Source organism: Neltuma alba, unplaced genomic scaffold (genome assembly GCF_004799145.2).
Source record: "Neltuma alba isolate B1F8T4 unplaced genomic scaffold, ASM479914v2 tig00010661_pilon, whole genome shotgun sequence".
NCBI lineage: Eukaryota > Viridiplantae > Streptophyta > Magnoliopsida > Fabales > Fabaceae > Neltuma > Neltuma alba.
The window spans coordinates 120,705-136,836 of record NW_021635506.1 but is presented as its reverse complement, the minus strand read 5'-3'; the positions used below and the strand labels follow the sequence as shown (position 1 = coordinate 136,836).

The 16,132-nt window shown below is 37.2% G+C and overlaps 3 protein-coding genes across 4 annotated transcripts; 1 reads left to right on the top strand and 2 right to left on the bottom strand.

Annotated features, from left to right (window-relative positions):
- The first annotated feature begins 590 nt into the window (after window positions 1–590).
- On the top strand, window positions 591–1,333 carry LOC114758020 (protein BRICK 1). Its single transcript, XM_028947022.1, has 2 exons — window positions 591–849; window positions 1,054–1,333. The coding sequence occupies exons 1-2, from the start codon at window positions 717–719 to the stop codon at window positions 1,176–1,178; spliced, it is 258 nt and encodes an 85-aa protein (XP_028802855.1). The 5' UTR covers window positions 591–716; the 3' UTR covers window positions 1,179–1,333.
- Window positions 1,334–1,991: 658 nt separating this feature from the next.
- On the bottom strand, window positions 1,992–9,415 carry LOC114758017 (nodulation receptor kinase-like). Of its 2 annotated transcripts, none has more exons than XM_028947016.1 (15): window positions 9,064–9,415; window positions 8,139–8,655; window positions 6,942–7,408; window positions 6,461–6,611; window positions 6,285–6,356; window positions 6,095–6,163; window positions 5,499–5,570; window positions 5,304–5,372; window positions 5,032–5,210; window positions 4,505–4,731; window positions 4,175–4,301; window positions 4,026–4,097; window positions 3,562–3,751; window positions 3,162–3,294; window positions 1,992–3,022 (listed from the first exon to the last, which is right to left on the bottom strand). In XM_028947016.1, the coding sequence occupies exons 1-15, from the start codon at window positions 9,152–9,154 to the stop codon at window positions 2,684–2,686; spliced, it is 2,775 nt and encodes a 924-aa protein (XP_028802849.1). In that variant the 5' UTR covers window positions 9,155–9,415; the 3' UTR covers window positions 1,992–2,683. The 2 variants fall into 2 exon arrangements, with proteins under 2 accessions (XP_028802849.1, XP_028802850.1); XM_028947017.1 differs by having other exon boundaries at window positions 4,026–4,094.
- Window positions 9,416–13,027: 3,612 nt separating this feature from the next.
- Window positions 13,028–15,750, bottom strand: LOC114758042 (ABC transporter G family member 17-like). The gene is made up of 3 exons (XM_028947046.1): window positions 15,256–15,750; window positions 14,101–14,780; window positions 13,028–14,006 (listed from the first exon to the last, which is right to left on the bottom strand). The coding sequence occupies exons 1-3, from the start codon at window positions 15,748–15,750 to the stop codon at window positions 13,028–13,030; spliced, it is 2,154 nt and encodes a 717-aa protein (XP_028802879.1).
- Window positions 15,751–16,132: the final 382 nt, after the last annotated feature.

Sequence of the window (16,132 nt, the reverse complement as noted above, 5' to 3'; positions counted from 1 at the left end):
AAGGAAAATAATTATGGTGTTTTAGGAAAAACATGTTATATTTTCTATAATTAACTAATTTACTTAACTTTTTTAATCTAATCAAATTAGTTAAATAATCTTATACTAAAGAGCAGAGGAGTATATAAATATATATATATATTATGTATTAAAAGAAATTATGAGAAACTATTGTTTAAGAAGTGCAGAGGCGGAAGTAGCTAAAGTCCTTTTGTGAAGTTCAATGGGATTAGTTACTGTTACACGCCGTAGATATCATGGGCTTAACAAAAAAAAAAAAAAGAATTAAAAGGGTTTTATTTTGAGAAATTTTATATTGCAGTTAGTGCTATAAAAACACTGAGTTCATATTCTACTAAAAACTATTTTTTTGACCAGGATTAAAAAAATATTGAGTTTATATTAATGATATTTTTAATTTAAATGTAGGCACTGATATTATATTTTAAGATTACACTTACATTAGATTACTTATATCAATTATCTCTCTCATAAACTAACTTAACCTTAGTATTTTCCTTTATTCTATTAATACATTCAATAAAATATCTTGTAGGATATTTCCAGTGAAAAAAAAAAAAATCCTCTATATTGCAGGTTGTTTGAGTAGGTTCTGGTTCTGTTGAGCTTCACGGTGGCGGTGGGTATATTGGGAACGGTGGCATTGTCCGGCTCCGCAATCTGCGTTGTTCGCTAACGGTAGATCTGCAAATAACATGGCTCGCGCCGGCGGCATCACAAACGCCGTCAACGTTGGAATAGCGGTTCAAGCTGATTGGGAGAACCGCGAATTCATCTCTCACATTTCTCTCAATGTTCGTCGCCTCTTTGAATTCCTTGTCCAATTTGGTACTCAAATTCTCTTCCTTTCTCTCTTCTTTGGTTTCCCATTCCTGTTCCTTCACTCCAAAGGATTTAATATTTTGAGTGTGTAATAATTGGTTCGATATGCTAATCTCCTCACAGTATAGATATGTGCGTGGTGTTTATCTTGTATTCTTTCTGCCATCCATTATTTCGTCCGCCCATTTGATTTTGTTTATCTTCATTCAGAGGCTACGACAAAAAGCAAGTTGGCATCGTTGAATGAGAAGCTTGATGTCTTAGAGCGTCGACTAGAACTCCTTGAAGTTCAAGTGAGCACTGCATCAGCAAACCCTTCTCTATTTACCACTTAATGTTTGTCTGGATCATGATGTTGTAATTCAGCCTTCCTGTAAGAACCTTCCAACCTATATTGTATTTACAAGTCAATTCAATAGAAAAGTATCTCTGTAACCTCTTGCTTCATGATATAAATTTAGTTTGTTATTTGCCATTTTTGGCTCATATAGCTGCCAGTTGCAATGCCTTTAACTCGGTTCCTTCTAATGTGAGGTTATAACCTCGTATTCTCATTGCTTCCTGGTCCCTTTGTTTTATATGTGAAATCATACTTCCATATTGGACTCAATCGCCTGATTTCTGCCAAAATCGTTCATCTAAATTGTGGCGATGGTTAGTGCTGTTATGTTTAATTAGATCAGGAAGAATTTATACAAACTATTACAGTTGCTTTATGGATGTTTTGCAAGATGGAGAGAAGCAGAATGGAGTAAGAAAGAGAATAGTTCAACGCCTTTTAACGATGCATTTTACTTGTAATGAAAAGGAAGCTCATACTTATGACAAACACCAGTTAATACCATATGAGAAGAATTCAATGGTTTGTTGCATTTAATCAGAGAAAAATGCAGTTGATTCTTAATAGGTGGTATTGGTATTGCGGTAGCAAATTGCATAATCTCTGTTAGTAACAGGCACCATCCAAAGCTTCTGATTTATCGTTAGTGTAAAACTGAATAACTTGGAGAATACAGATTCGGGGGTTATCTCCTTGTTTTTTTTTTTTTTAAATTGTTCTCTCTTTATTCTTTTCTTTTCTTTTTTTTTTTGTTTTTTTTAAAATCAAGGGTGCATTGTTCACTACGTAGAAACACTTAATGCAGTGCATGAAGCAGTAATTTGTGGATGGAGGCAGGTATTTATTAACCGGTTATCTGAAATGGTATAACTCAAAACTGCACTACTTTGGGGATGAACTCATGAGGAAACAATCCATGATAAAAGGCTTCACAAAAGCATCAAAGTTCTAGTCTTGTTCCCCTCGGGTTTTTGTGTTGTCGTATTACAGAGTCCAGATCCACTGGGTCAACATATTAAACTCATTACATCAATTGATGTTAGATGGAAATAAAACAAAACAGAAAGAGAAAATAGAAGCCCTTTGCAGCTTTTTGGTTAAACTGAGAGTTCATCATTAATTCGCTTCCATCTTTGCTATTCCCTGACATTCCAGATGTTCATAGTTCCATCGAAAGCTTTCTTGAGCTGTCAATGAGTTGATTAATGAAATACTCACGGCCAAAACCCGTCGTTGGTGTTCTTTACTAGTGGCTTTAGTAACGGTGTTCGCCATCTCACCATATTTTTACTGTGACAAACACCCAAACCCACATTTGCTTTCTCCAAATTCAACAATTTGGGGAAAGTACTTTCAATGTGTTACTCAAATACACTTACGCTGCATATTTTGATCTGAACCTATTTGTTATCATTGTCTCCCTCATCATTTAGAATGTGACATGACTAGAGTGATTATCACTAACGAATCAAAAGGATTCTCATTCGCCCATATTTGCTGCTATCTGGGATGTGGGTGGGACATGGTTTTAGGCGAGACGGTTGATTCTGTTGTGGATGGAGATGGGGTTACAATCTTCTTCTCTATTACAAAGGAATAGCGATTTGATCCTCCAAGGCTTTCTATGGACTTCATGTATTCTGATGCATTGTTTTCTATAATCAGAGCATCCTCCAACTCACGTACAATATCAGCCATGCTTGGTCGATGCACTGAGAATGGTTCAATACATGACAGTGCTGTTTCCACAACTCTCCACATGGCCTCTGCATGATATCCTCCCTTGATGTTAGGATCCACAATTTCATCGATCTTTGACGCCCTTATGTATGGTTTAGCCTGCATTAGAAAATTATTTCTTAGTGCCTACTAGGTTTGTTCTTACTTTCCAGGATAACCTCTATGTAACGTAAATGTCATTCAGGTGATGTTCTACTTGTGCAGTAAAATGATGGACACATTTGTATTTGTGCCATACCCATTCTACCAAGTTCCACTCATCTCGTGGTCTTCGTGTGTTGAGAGGTTCCCGGCCGCTCACAATTTCAAGTAGAACCATGCCGAAGCTAAAGACATCACTCTTTGCCGATAATTGCTGTGTTGTGTAGTACCTACATATGTATAAATGTTAGCTCCTTGTGAAAATTTGTTTATAGTTGTGTTCTGTATCACTTGAAAGTAATCTATGATGCTGTGAAATCAGAGGAGAATGTGCGTGTCATTTTTTATCACACGATTTCAGCAAATCTGTTTTGATCTTAGATGCCCCAAAGAGTTATGATTGGAGATTGACACAGCAAGCTATTAAGTCTGCTCAAAGAGATGGAGTGATGTAAGAAAGTCTTATTAGGACAAAATCGTAAAACCAAATTACTTACTCAGGGTCCATATATCCTGCGGTTCCTCTTACTTCAAGAGAAGCACCACTATCTCCTTCCTGAGGAGCATATTTTGAGAAACCAAAGTCTGCTACCTTGGCACACATGCTGTGATCCAGAAGTATGTTGCTTGATTTGACGTCTCTGTGTATAACAGAACGTCCCGAAAATGTATGGAGATACGACAAACCTGTTAATTGAGAAAAAGAATGTAATCATTATGGCGATCCCAATATCCTAAAAGATGAAAATCTGTTGGCTTAAAAGTATCAGAGTTAGCATCAGATCTCCGGTCACGTCTACATGCTTCATTTTGTTCAGTGTTTACATAAAATTAGCTTAATCTTTGTTATTCTACTTTTGATTGATTGACGTTGTTTCTTTCTAATAAAGTACCAAGTTTATATCTGGATCGGTTAAAATTGAAAATGCTTGGTGAAAATTTTGACATCAAATTTACTTGCCTCGAGCTGCACCCAGAGCAATAGATAACCTGGTTGGCCAGTCTAATGGTTTTCTCTTTGCTGGTTCCCCTGCTGGGAGATTGAATCTTAGAAAATACCGGGAATCGAAAGTTTAAAGCAAATCAGGTGAGAGAATGGTGGATATTTACCATAAAGCCTATCTTGTAAAGAACCATTGGACATAAAAGGATACACGAGAATTTGTTGATCCTTTTCACAACAGTAACCAATAAGATGCACCAGGTTCTCATGGCGTATAGCAGAGAGCAAGTTTACCTGGCAGAAGAATCATAGACTAGTTAGATATTACACCATGGGAAGCTATCGTGAAATCTCACAACACATCAGTTCCATATATCTATATATATAACTTGTAGGAAGCCGCATTATTCATTAGTTATGAACAATGTGGCTTACATAAAACTTCGTGTAGTACATTAAACCCACATATGGTTGCACTAAAATGGTCCTTATTGTACCTCGTTGTCAAATTCACGAGTCCCCTGAGTTGATGTGGCTGAACGGACCTTCACTGCCACTTGTTGGCCATCTTCTAGGGTGCCACGGTAAACAGACCCAAACCCTCCTTCACCAATCAAAGTTTTGTAGTTTTGGGTGGCTGCCTCTATGTATTCAAGCGTGAATGTTTGAATGGACACTGACTTGACGAAGAAATCATCTTTACTGGTTAAAGAGAAGATTAAATCTGCATAATGCATACGCAGTAGAAATGTTAGATACTTTGCATTGACATGTTAAAATGGTTATCTTCCTGACAGAATAGACGCTGTTTCTAATTTATTTTCTCTTACGCAACTTAATGAGCAAGTTCCTGATTTTAATGAAAGAATTTTTTTGGGGATTACTAAAATCACGACCTCCGCAGCTCTTTGAGAGGATTATTTATTTATTTTTTCATTTGATGGTCAAAAGGCAAACCTGTGAGAAAGCACTATGTCTAGAAGAGATAAGAGTATGTTAGAATGTGCGAAGAGGTCTGATTTACTTGTGGTTGGTGGGTATCCCTTTTCATCAGATGCTTTCCAGGGGACTAATTTTCCTCTTCTATGGCAACCAAAAAGAATTCCAACGGCCAAAATGAACAGGAGCAATCCACATGTAACAGTGCCAATGATGATATGCTTTTGTGAAATTCCTGTGTCTCCAGGTTTGCAACTTCCGTAACTGAAACATCATTGTAAATCAGTCATTTTTTTTCCTCACTTTTTTCGTCTTTTGAACCTAAAATCTTTTGTTGTTCTGGGGAAAATTCCATACTCTGTATTTTCTAAGCTGTTTAAGGAAGTTGGAATCTCCTTGTCCATGCGCTTATTGCAGCCAAAATACCTGAAAGAAATGCAAGACAATATCCTTTTATTTCTGGTTTATTTGGGGCGTGAGAAGAAAATTATAATGACTAGAAGGTGGTTCCTAGTTAAGAAGTACCAGAGCATGAAAAAGAAGAAAACTTACAAGGACTTCAGTTGTGGCAGTAAGGGAAGGGTCCATGGAAGCGATCCTGTGAGATCATTGTGGCTCAGATCTCTGTTTCAGAAATTTATACTTGTCAGCACATGAAAACTGGTGCTATGACCACACTTGCAACAAATGGAATTGCTGTGATTGGAATCCAGTGAAAGAATGATGAAATTTTCCAATGTGTGTGTGTGTAACAAGAAAATGTTAAAGCAAATCATTCTAAAGGTAACAGTTATTACTTAGGTTTGTCCGCATATGCTCATGCCTCAATGACGGGTCAGTGTTTCAAAACCATTCATAATATATATAAGATAACATTATAAACACGTCTGATTATATTTTTGAAACCTATTAATGTGAAGCTATATGGTTTGCATGAAACAAATGATGAAACTTTTGTATCCAAAAACATCTAAAAGATTCATGAAGTTGAGTGCTATCATCAACTCATGATTCTGTGTATGATTATTCAGAAACAATTAAATATGGTTGTGAACTGTCTATCTCTATGAAAATTGATATTGATTGTGTTGTTAAAACTTGTACAGTATCTTCATGAGTCATTGTTGAAGTTGAGGAGAGATAATTACATTGATGTAAGCAAAGATGAAGGCAGAAATGTGGGGATATTCCCACTTAAGCTATTGTAGCTCAGGTTCCTGCACAAACATGACCAAATAGTTATATAGACGCAACATAAAACAGCGTCCCTGTATTCATACACATGCAACCAAGAAGGCAAGAAGCTATACTGAACAAGAAGAGTTTCAAGAGCAATACAGTATTTTTAAGTTGGACAACCCAGTGATACTGGAAGGAATTGGTCCTCGGAGATTACTTGAAGAAAGATCCCTGAAAATAAGAATAGTGTGTGCCGCAAATCACATCTAATTGAGTCGTGCTCCGATTGGAATGTACTTGGGAGCATTTTCAGAAGAAAAATATAAGAAACTTACAGTTTAGTGATAACAAGTTGACCACTTAAACGATCACATCCTACATGCTTCCATGGAAACATAATGCAAGGGTCTCCATTCCAACTCTCCAGCTCTTTATTTCCTCCGTTATTCTCTAACAATTGCTCTCTCACCTTCAACATCACTTCCGCTGAAAGCAGACATATAATGATGCTTGCGTAAGAGAAAGGTGTAAAGACATTCTGCCACAGAGTAGAATGCGTCTAATGATGAAAAAAATTTGAACTGGGAAGTTTCCAGATCTTCATACCATTTCAAGTTATATTATAATTCACTCTGGTATTCCATATTATGGCTGCTTAAAGATTTTAACTTGAACAAGGGTTTTATCTGATAACACACCGCCCATGTGGAAGTTACCAGAATGTGCCATGCAAACTGGATAAGAAACTGAAAAGGAAAGAAAAGAAAAGAAGAAAATCCCCAACAAAATGGGGTTTGAATTTTCAATTGTACTCACAGTCTGTTTGGTTGGTCTCCTGTTTCCAGGGGATGACCTTCAGGATCTCGTATGCATTACAAAGCGGTCCATTCTCAGACCCAGAAGCCTTGCTCAAGGTAAGATTCAGCGACCCATTTGCCGACAAGTTCAAAACAGCTTGTCTGTAATTCGATCCACCAGCAAATATGTCAAACTTCGGCACTTTGATCACCCCGTTCACGTAAATATCAAACACCCTTTTGCTTCGTCCGACGCTATTATTCAATTCAAGAAAGCTGAGAATCACACGGTATTCGGAATTCTCAGGGTCGAGGCCACTGTGGAAGAATTCCAACCTATCAGCATGCGTAAGAGCGGTTCGTAAGACTCGTAGAGGAGGTGTCGAATTAGCATTGTGGCTGGAAATGTTTGCATTCGATGATACGTGAGAAGATGACGGACTTGAAGTAGCTTTCCAGATTCTGTCACTTCGGTCAAGCGGGTACCTGAAATCAGCAAATTCCTTAGTATTATAAACTTCACTTTATTTTTCTTTCGTTTTTTTACTTTTGGTATTTGTCTACTGCATTGAGATCGTACCAAAGGAGGACATTCTACAGTGGCATCCTCCTCATGGGATTATGCTGTTCTGTCCATAATATGGTAAACAGGTGTGTGTGTGTTTCCAACTTGTTATTTCTTGTTATGATCAATAGGTCTGCATTCCATTTTCAGTACCAGGATAAAAGTTGAATGCACTCAATACAGCAAGGGGAAAAGATAATTCTGGTGCATTATGGTGATTATAAAGTTTATGGCTTACATGTATTGTGAAGTATCAACAACTTCAAATTACTTAGATGTATGGACATTAGTTATCTTAAATTTCATATCAGCAATTGTCCACTTGCATTCAATCTTTCAAAAATCTCTGGAGTGCTCCCTGCATCCTAGGTTTCTTGCATTCCAAAAGCCTTAAATGGCTTCAGGAACCGTTCTCCTAATATAAAATTGAACCAAAACATAGTAAGCAACGCTTTTGGTCATAACCTAAAGTGCATCTGCTATTTTCCGGTAGGGAAGAGATACTGACTTTGTATTTATTATCTTCTTCATTTATATGTGTGTTATTATGGGGGGGAAGAATTCTTAGTATGAGTTTTCAAAAGTTTAGGCCTTTAGGTGCTCAAGGGGATAACTACTTTTCACAGTGAATTGAAACTGCAGCTTACATACCTGATGTCATCTCCGGTGGCCCCTAAGTTATTTCTTGTGATCACTTTTAGGACACTTGAAGGGGAATCCAGTAGGTACTCTTCTCCAAACGGCCTCACTTCAATAAGTGAAACATAAGGACTTCCGGCTTCCGCAACTAAGCAGAAACTCGTGTAATTCTTTGTAGCTCTGAAAATTCCTTCAAGTAATTCCACGTCCTGAGATGGTTTATTTACCACACCTAATAAGGTAACCCCAATCGTAACAACAAAAGAGGAATTCGGAGATACACTCAGAGAGTCATCAGATGGAAATGCGCCCCTGAGCAGATATGCTTGATCCTTAATTGTTGGCAAGTTGTAACATCTTTTTCCTTTATCTATATCAAACACTCTAGCTTTCCCATGGTTCTCCACGGGCTTAATTGTGTCTACGCAGTTTGTTTTATCTGGGTAGAAACTAAAATCTGACGTGTAATTTACTGAAGTCTTTGGATCTGTATAATCTGAATCAGCACAGCACGCTATGCTCACAAAACCTGCACAGATGATGATATGTCAATAGATCATACATATGTATCAACTTAATTGACTCATAGGTATGCTAGGGCTCAAGATAATGGAGGAAAAAGAAAGGAAAGGAAGGATTAATTTATCTTGCCCTTAATTTAAATCTAAAAGAAACCTTAATTCCTTTCCCTCCCTTTTCCTTCTTTGTCCTTAATTGAAACATTCCCTAAAACAACTCGGCAAACAAAGAATGTCAACTGATTTATGATTCTCTTAAATCTCGATACTATAGTACGTAACTAGCATCCATGAAAAAGAATAATAAGCCCTAAACTTACTTTAGCCAACGTCCAGAATGATACAAATAATTTCAAAGGAAGTTTCATCGAGAAAGTAATCAATAATGATGATCAAAGAGATGTACTTAAGCTGCTAACCTTCACTTGCAAAAGCTGATCTGATAAACAGAAGAAGGCAAAGGATATAAACCACAACAAGCCTTAAACCCTGGTTATCCAATTCCTCCATTTTTTTCTGAAAGAAAGGTCACCTAAGGGGGTTTTGTCAAACATGAATCCATGCCAATCACTAACTTCTCATCTTCTAGAATCCATCGATCAATCTTTGTCTGTCATATCAATCTGGAGTCGGAACTCTTTAGTTTCCTGGTGATTTAGATGAAAGAAAAGGCCTTGTTCAATCTGAACAATAGTCCATGACCTCAAACATTTCTGTCGTTTCCTCCAAATGAATCTTAAACCATAAGAACTAGACTTTGTTTGGATGGGGATCAGGGGCCGAAGATTCCTGAAAATATGAGTTTGACTTCTGAAGTTGAAGCTGCAGGAGGTAGAAAGGAGATGGAATTAGAGTTATAGCTTGAATTAGAACAATTCGTTGATGATACATTTGTTTAATTCCATTATAAATGTTACATTTTATTATTGTTTTTTGTTTTGTTGGTCGTTACTGGAATACGTTAATTGAATATTAGTATTGACTAAAATAATAGGAATGATCAATCCTTTGTGTTCCTCCACCTTCTTCCCTCTCATTATTGGTTTAACAGTGGATGCCACCTAGTGGAAACAAGAGGGCATCGGAATTGTTCCGTGGTAACAAATGAAAATTTCCACAGTACTTGTACGTACAAATAGTTTCTGACTTTTCACAGCAAAAAGTATTTTTTTTCCAGTCTTGTAAATCCAGATTATCATTAATATCCACTAAGAATTTCATTTTATTGGTTGTTAGCACTTAGCACTCTAGCAAAGAGACAGAAGCCTCTTATTTAACCCATAGTAAGAAGCGAAATTTCGAAGTGACAATTGAAAAATAAGAGAACTGATGAGCTAGTTCTTTTTTGTTTTTTCTTTTAAAATTATATTGTGCTTTGTGCAGTGCATCCGCAAAATGCTTGAAACTTGAAACATGTAAAATAATAAAAACTAAGTGGCTCAAGGGAAGCCCTAAAGAACAGGAAATCCATAAGTTCTATCAGTATAGTGCCTGGCTGTTCAACCTTTGGAGTCTGAAAGTCACATTTGAATTTTTATGTGTGTGTGTGTGTGTCCAAGTGGGTGCATAGCTCCCAAAGTTTTATATGAAAGATTCCCAAAGGGAGAAAGGAAACAAAAACTTCAAACGGCTTTATAATCCCGTTACTGTGATTTTGGTTATTTGTAAGCTTTGAAGATGGTTCACTCACTTCTACATTGTTGTTGTCGAAAGAAAACATTGATCTAAAAACATTTACTTCACCAGCTAATTAAGATGTTCACAGTGCAAATGACTCAACTTTGCTTGCTATTTTTTGATACCTCAGGAAATATTAGATTTGAGCTCATTAATATTCTGACCTAGATTTACTGGTTCTTCCTTATCAGGAAGAAGGTTTCTGATATTCCATTAATTCTTTCTCCTTTTTTATTTTCTTTTTTTGAGGGGGTGTTTAATTTACTTCCCCTAATCCAAATTATTTGATCATTAGTCTCACTCATCAAACTTTGAAGTGGGAAAAAGGTTTAGATGAGTTGTTATACGGTTAACTAAGTTATTGGAAATACAGAGAGAAGAAGATGGATGTTGATATTCCTGGTATATAACGTTTTACCCGGTCAATCCCATACCATGCTTCAAGAAGTTGAGTTACTCCTCTGGTCCTAAATATAAGACCAGAGGTAAGACCCTTATATGCATTAGTATAAAGGTCTTATATTTAGGACCGGAGGAGTATGAAGACATAGATACTAACAATTATTCTAGATTTAACATTGTTGTAATATACTATCTCGGATCATTAATATAAGAGCTAATTGACTAATTTAAATAGATTAAGGAAGTTTGTTAGGCCAGTTATTTATAATAAATTTTTCATAGAATACTCTTGCTAATCATGTGTATTAACGAGAACTATCATTTAATGAAATATTTAACATATGCAATTATTATAGAGACTACTTTAGAAAAAATAGATAAATATAAAAAGACAACATGGACTGAGATCTTATATTTAGTACAAATTAAATATAAAGCTAGCTTTTAGATTAAGGAACGAAAGTAGTATTATGATTAATTAGTCTTTTAGCATTAACCTTAATGAATGCGGCAAAGAATAATGTTTCTGCTTCTGAATTTGTTTGAAACGTTTCTTTTCTTACAACAACTAAAAAATAATTTAAGATTAATATATATTAATATGTTTTTATGACCAATTAAATAAAGTTTTGACCTATTAATATTTTTTCTATTATATGAGTTAACCAGGTCAAGATATTTGGCAGCATAGCTTATTGTTGGCACATTCACAGCTTTAGTGTTGTCACTAACTTATTATAAGATGTGATCAAGAATGAATGTTTTATTACATATATATTATTATCTGATAATCTATAGAATTAGCTTAATGGTATTTTTTTTTTAAAATTAGAGTACTCTGACATAATATCACTTTGTTCTTTTTGAATAAACATAATATCGCTTTCTATTACTCTCAGTTGCATTAAAAATTGAGTTTCTGCATTGTTTTTTGTGGGGGGGGGGGGTACTAAATTTTGAATTGGATTTTTGGATTGCAAAAAAAAAAAAGCTTAAGTACTTAATTTTATGTATCTGATGTAAATTTTTTAAACTAAATTAACACATGAAATTTGTTATTCAAAATTCATTCTATGAGTAAATATTTATTACCATAGGAATTGAATATCATAATCTTCATGGATTATCACAATGACTTCTAAAAGTCTTCTAGGCCTAACTTCCCTTGAACAAATTGCAGGGCTAATCATAAAACCCATGTACCAACATTAAAAAAAAAAAAAAAACATGTACCCTCACAACTATTTATAATGGCAGGGAATCTTCTGCTAAGCAAGATTAACAAAATCTAAACTTTAGCCTTCTGAGTATACCTAGAGGTCTCCATCTGTAAGTATACATATAATATGGCCAATTTTTTAAATCAATTAACTATTTTAAGCTCAAATGAGGCTCAACTTGGTTGGTCTATGCCCGACAAATCGATACTTCCAACAGATTTGTTGGCATATTCCCCTCTAATATATTTTTTTTTCAGTTGATAAAGACAGACCACAACCCTTATTAGAAGGCCAAACTTGGATTCAAAATGTTTTATTTTAATAATCTCAAAATATTCAAGCGTGCCCTTGGCAAAACAGCTGGGCGATCCCAAGACTTTTGGATATAAGTAATATTACTCCAATTTCAAACATCAAATTAAACATTGGATATATAAATTAATTTAGTCCCTTATACTTGACATTTTGTGTCCGCCGGAAAGAACCATGAATCTACCCATTTTGGATGCATCTTATTTTTCTATGCAGATTTTCTTGTTCTTGTCATAAACCGGTAAAAAATACTCTTTCTGTTCATGATTCTATGTGTGTTTATACCCTTCTAGCGTGCTGGAAAGTCTTGGAAGGAAAACGTGGAAATACATTGAAATCTTCTATGATTTTCCTTGAAATCTCCTCTGTCTTTTTACTGCAAATTTTAAAGGCTCTTGTTTTCTTTTCATTCTCATGGGTCAGATTTTTGCAGTACTGCCTCATGAACTTTATGCCCACATAAATCATAGTTTTATCTCTTTCAAGTTGTTCTTCTGCCAATATCATGGCCACTATGTTTTTGTCAGAACTTAAAATTTTTATTACAATTCATTCCTGCAGGAGAGAGCCATAATATGCATAAATCAATGACATTCCCCCCCCCCCTTCAAAATTAGCTGATCTATACGCATATTGTCTCATGTAATTTTGCTGCCAAGTGCTATAACAATAGTCAAGGAACAGCTAAAACCAGAGTGTTTTCTGATGCAATAATCGTTTGTTTGAAGTGCTTAAACAAGTTTTAATTTGTCACTCTTTCCTTTATAATTGTCTACGACCTCTGGTTTTTCGAAGCAAAACGAAGGACCAAGTAAAACAAAATCCTATATAGGACGGCCCAGAACAACATTATGATCACATTTTCCCACTTCCTAAACGAATCGGTACTTATGTGGAGATTGTTCAAGATATCAAGACCTGTAATATTTGTCCCGTCCAGGTTTGATCCAAACCTATCTGAGTTCCGATACTGGTTGATCAAAAGCCCCTCATAGGGATACGTCATGGTCGAAATTTTGTTCATCCAACGCCAATAAATCGGAATGTCCTTGCTGCTCAAGAAGTAACCACAGAACAAGAAGAACAAAGCAGTGAAAGCGATAACAGCAGCATAACCCAGGATATAGTTTGGAACCACTGAGCTCACAAAAACGACGAACGAGTTGGTGGAGAGAAGGGAAACGAAGAGAACCAACACGAAGTATAGAAAAGGGCCTTGGAGCTTCAAAGCAAACCAGACGATGATGGCATAAACGGAAGCTTGCAGAACAAGAAAAGGGGTGTGAGTAATTATTCCGGCGATGGTGTAGGACGAGGCTCGGTAGGCGTTGTGGGAAGTCTCCCTTATGAAAATAAATCGTTCTTGGATGAACGCCGGCACGGCGTCGTTGGAAGAGAAGAAGAAGAGACAGACGGTGAAGATGAAGAAACTGATGCGGTTGGTGATCCCTTGTACGTTTTCTTTAGGGTTCTTGAACATGGAGGCCATCATGATGCCCATGACCGTGAGCACCATCAATCTGGACAGAAAAAGCTCAGGGGTTCGCCGGATGTTTATGAAGTTCCGCTGCATCAGAATCCACGTCTCCGCCAAGAAGGAGTTCGCAAATTTCGGACCCAGATGCTTTGGAACGCCATCTGGGGGAGTCATGTAGTCATTCTCATTCACAGTGTAGTCGCTGCTATGAGGCGTCGGTGTCGCCGCGAGGATCTCGCTCGAGTACGTGTAATACCCTGGCGAAGCATTACTACTTTCAACAGGGAAAAAAAAATACAACTCAATGAGAGATTCAAATCAAATGTTTATTTAATATATATTAGGAAAAGAAATGACTGCAAATTTACCTTAAACGATTATTCTGCAGTCTGTGTTCATTCTTAAAGCGGGAAGGTGTTAACTTCTGGAACAATCCACTATTGCCGGCATTCCAGGACCGGGGTGTATGAGGGCTTCTGGCACTTCTCACACTGTGGTCAAAATCGTCGACGGCGGAACGATCCGCAAGTCGAGGGTTTCGACCTGGGGTGGACGGTGCGACGGTGGAGAGAGAAAATTCCTGGTCAGACAAAGGAGGGGGTTTCACTCCGGTGCGGGCAAACTCAGCGAGAGCTCCGACACCAACATCACACTGATCATATTCTTGAATCACATCAATGAGATGCTCGATTGGATTCTCTCCCTTGGGGACTTTACGCCCCATGCGACCCAGATGAAGAGAGACGGCTTTGGGAGAGCCCTGAAACATGAGCTGGCCTCTGGCGAGGATGATGAGGTGGTCGAGAAGAAGCTGGATTCTGGAGGAAGGCTGGTGGATGGTGAGGATGACGGTGCTGCCACCGCGGGCGATGTCGTGGACTTTTTCGATGACGCTGTGGGCACTGGTGGAGTCCAAACCCGAAGTGGGTTCGTCCAGAAATAGAAGGGATGGTCCGTGGATGATGTCGACGCCGATCGATACACGACGTCTCTCTCCCCCGGATACTCCTCTTGTTCCTTCGTCTCCGATGTACGTGTTTCGAGTTGACTGCAACGTCAACATACCCTCAGTACCAAGTTTACAGGACACTGTTTACTTGTTAAGTTTGTATACGAAATTTATTTTTATTTGTTATATTCATTTTTTCTGATACAGGTAATTATTACTATTATTATTATGATAGTTATAAATACTGATTACTAATCGAACTACTACTAAAATTAGATCGGTAAATCATCTGGTTAAGACCGTAACAATGGGTCAACTTGAAATCAAACCAATTATTAAATGTATGTGTAAATAGTCTAACAAAATATAGTTATTTATATACTATGGACTACTATTTTTCTAAAACTCAAAATGACGTTGTCGGGGAAAAAATCTATATATATGATCCCGAATAACCTGTCCAAAATTCTTGACCAAATCAACCAGGCGTTAGTTGGCTAGTTTGACTGACCAAGATTGAGTCTTAATAGCTTGCTAGTAGCGGATAAATGAAGGGTTGGGAGGTGGTACTTACTGATAAGCCAAGCTGTTCAATGAGCTTCTCGACTCTGTGCTTCTTTTCAGCGAGAGGAAGAGGGCCGAGTCGAAAATCAGCAGCAAACATGAAAGTTTCATAGACAGTGAGCATTGGGAAGAGCCTATCGTCCTGCATGATATAAGCAGAAGTTCTTTTGATCAAAGTAGGGTTAGTATCTGTGCCATCCAAACACACCCTTCCCCTAAGGCTCCCACTTGCAATCCTTCCAGCAACACCATCCAAGAACGTAGACTTCCCTGCACCACTGGGACCCATCACCGCAGTGACACAACCCTTTGGTGCGTAGCCAGTTATGTTATGAAGCAAGTCCACGTTCTCCTTCACCCAACTGTTATCAACCTTCTTCTTCTTCGTTACTGTGTAGGTCAGACCAGAAAACTCAAGCCCTCCTGTGAAGTTCACGGGCCTCTTAATCTCTATCACAGTTTCTTGATGATCACGTCGAGGAATATTGGGTTGACGCCGAGCCATAATAATTAGAATCTGCTAATGGAAAAAGAGGGTTTTGATTATGAGAGAATGAAAGGAAGGATATGGCTATAATGCCAATATTAATGGCTCCTAAAACTGAGGAAACAAGGGGTGATGGACGATTAAAAGGAAGGAAGAAAGTGAGAAAACGACTTACGGAAGCCGGTGGGGGTTGCCTTTAGCTGATGCTTCCAAGGTTTTTCATGAAAAATCCATCTCAAGGTCGTTTCCATCGAAAATAAGACATTTTGCTTCTTGTTTTCTTCATCGCGTGTTTTGAGTTTGACGATGCTGACCATGCAACCTTCAACAAATTAATACATGTAGATTATATAAAAATATGCGTTCCCTTTGCCATATGTACGTTTTTATTTAATTTTTT

What these genes read in the sequence shown, in the direction of transcription:
- LOC114758020 (XM_028947022.1), top strand. Translation starts at nt 717, where the DNA reads ATGGCTCGCGCCGGCGGCATCACAAACGCCGTCAACGTTGGAATAGCG. An exon ending in TGAATTCCTTGTCCAATTTG is followed by an intron (nt 850 to 1,053) that starts GTACTCAAATTC and finishes ATCTTCATTCAG; the next exon opens with AGGCTACGACAAAAAGCAAG.
- LOC114758017 (XM_028947016.1), bottom strand. Translation starts at nt 9,154, where the DNA reads ATGGAGGAATTGGATAACCAGGGTTTAAGGCTTGTTGTGGTTTATATC. An exon ending in GCAGGATATATGGACCCTGA is followed by an intron (nt 3,295 to 3,561) that starts GTAAGTAATTTG and finishes ATACATATGTAG; the next exon opens with GTACTACACAACACAGCAAT. An exon ending in AGTGGAACTTGGTAGAATGG is followed by an intron (nt 3,023 to 3,161) that starts GTATGGCACAAA and finishes TTTCTAATGCAG; the next exon opens with GCTAAACCATACATAAGGGC.
- LOC114758042 (XM_028947046.1), bottom strand. Translation starts at nt 15,750, where the DNA reads ATGGCTCGGCGTCAACCCAATATTCCTCGACGTGATCATCAAGAAACT. An exon ending in TTGAACAGCTTGGCTTATCA is followed by an intron (nt 14,781 to 15,255) that starts GTAAGTACCACC and finishes TTGACGTTGCAG; the next exon opens with TCAACTCGAAACACGTACAT. An exon ending in CTGCAGAATAATCGTTTAAG is followed by an intron (nt 14,007 to 14,100) that starts GTAAATTTGCAG and finishes CCCTGTTGAAAG; the next exon opens with TAGTAATGCTTCGCCAGGGT.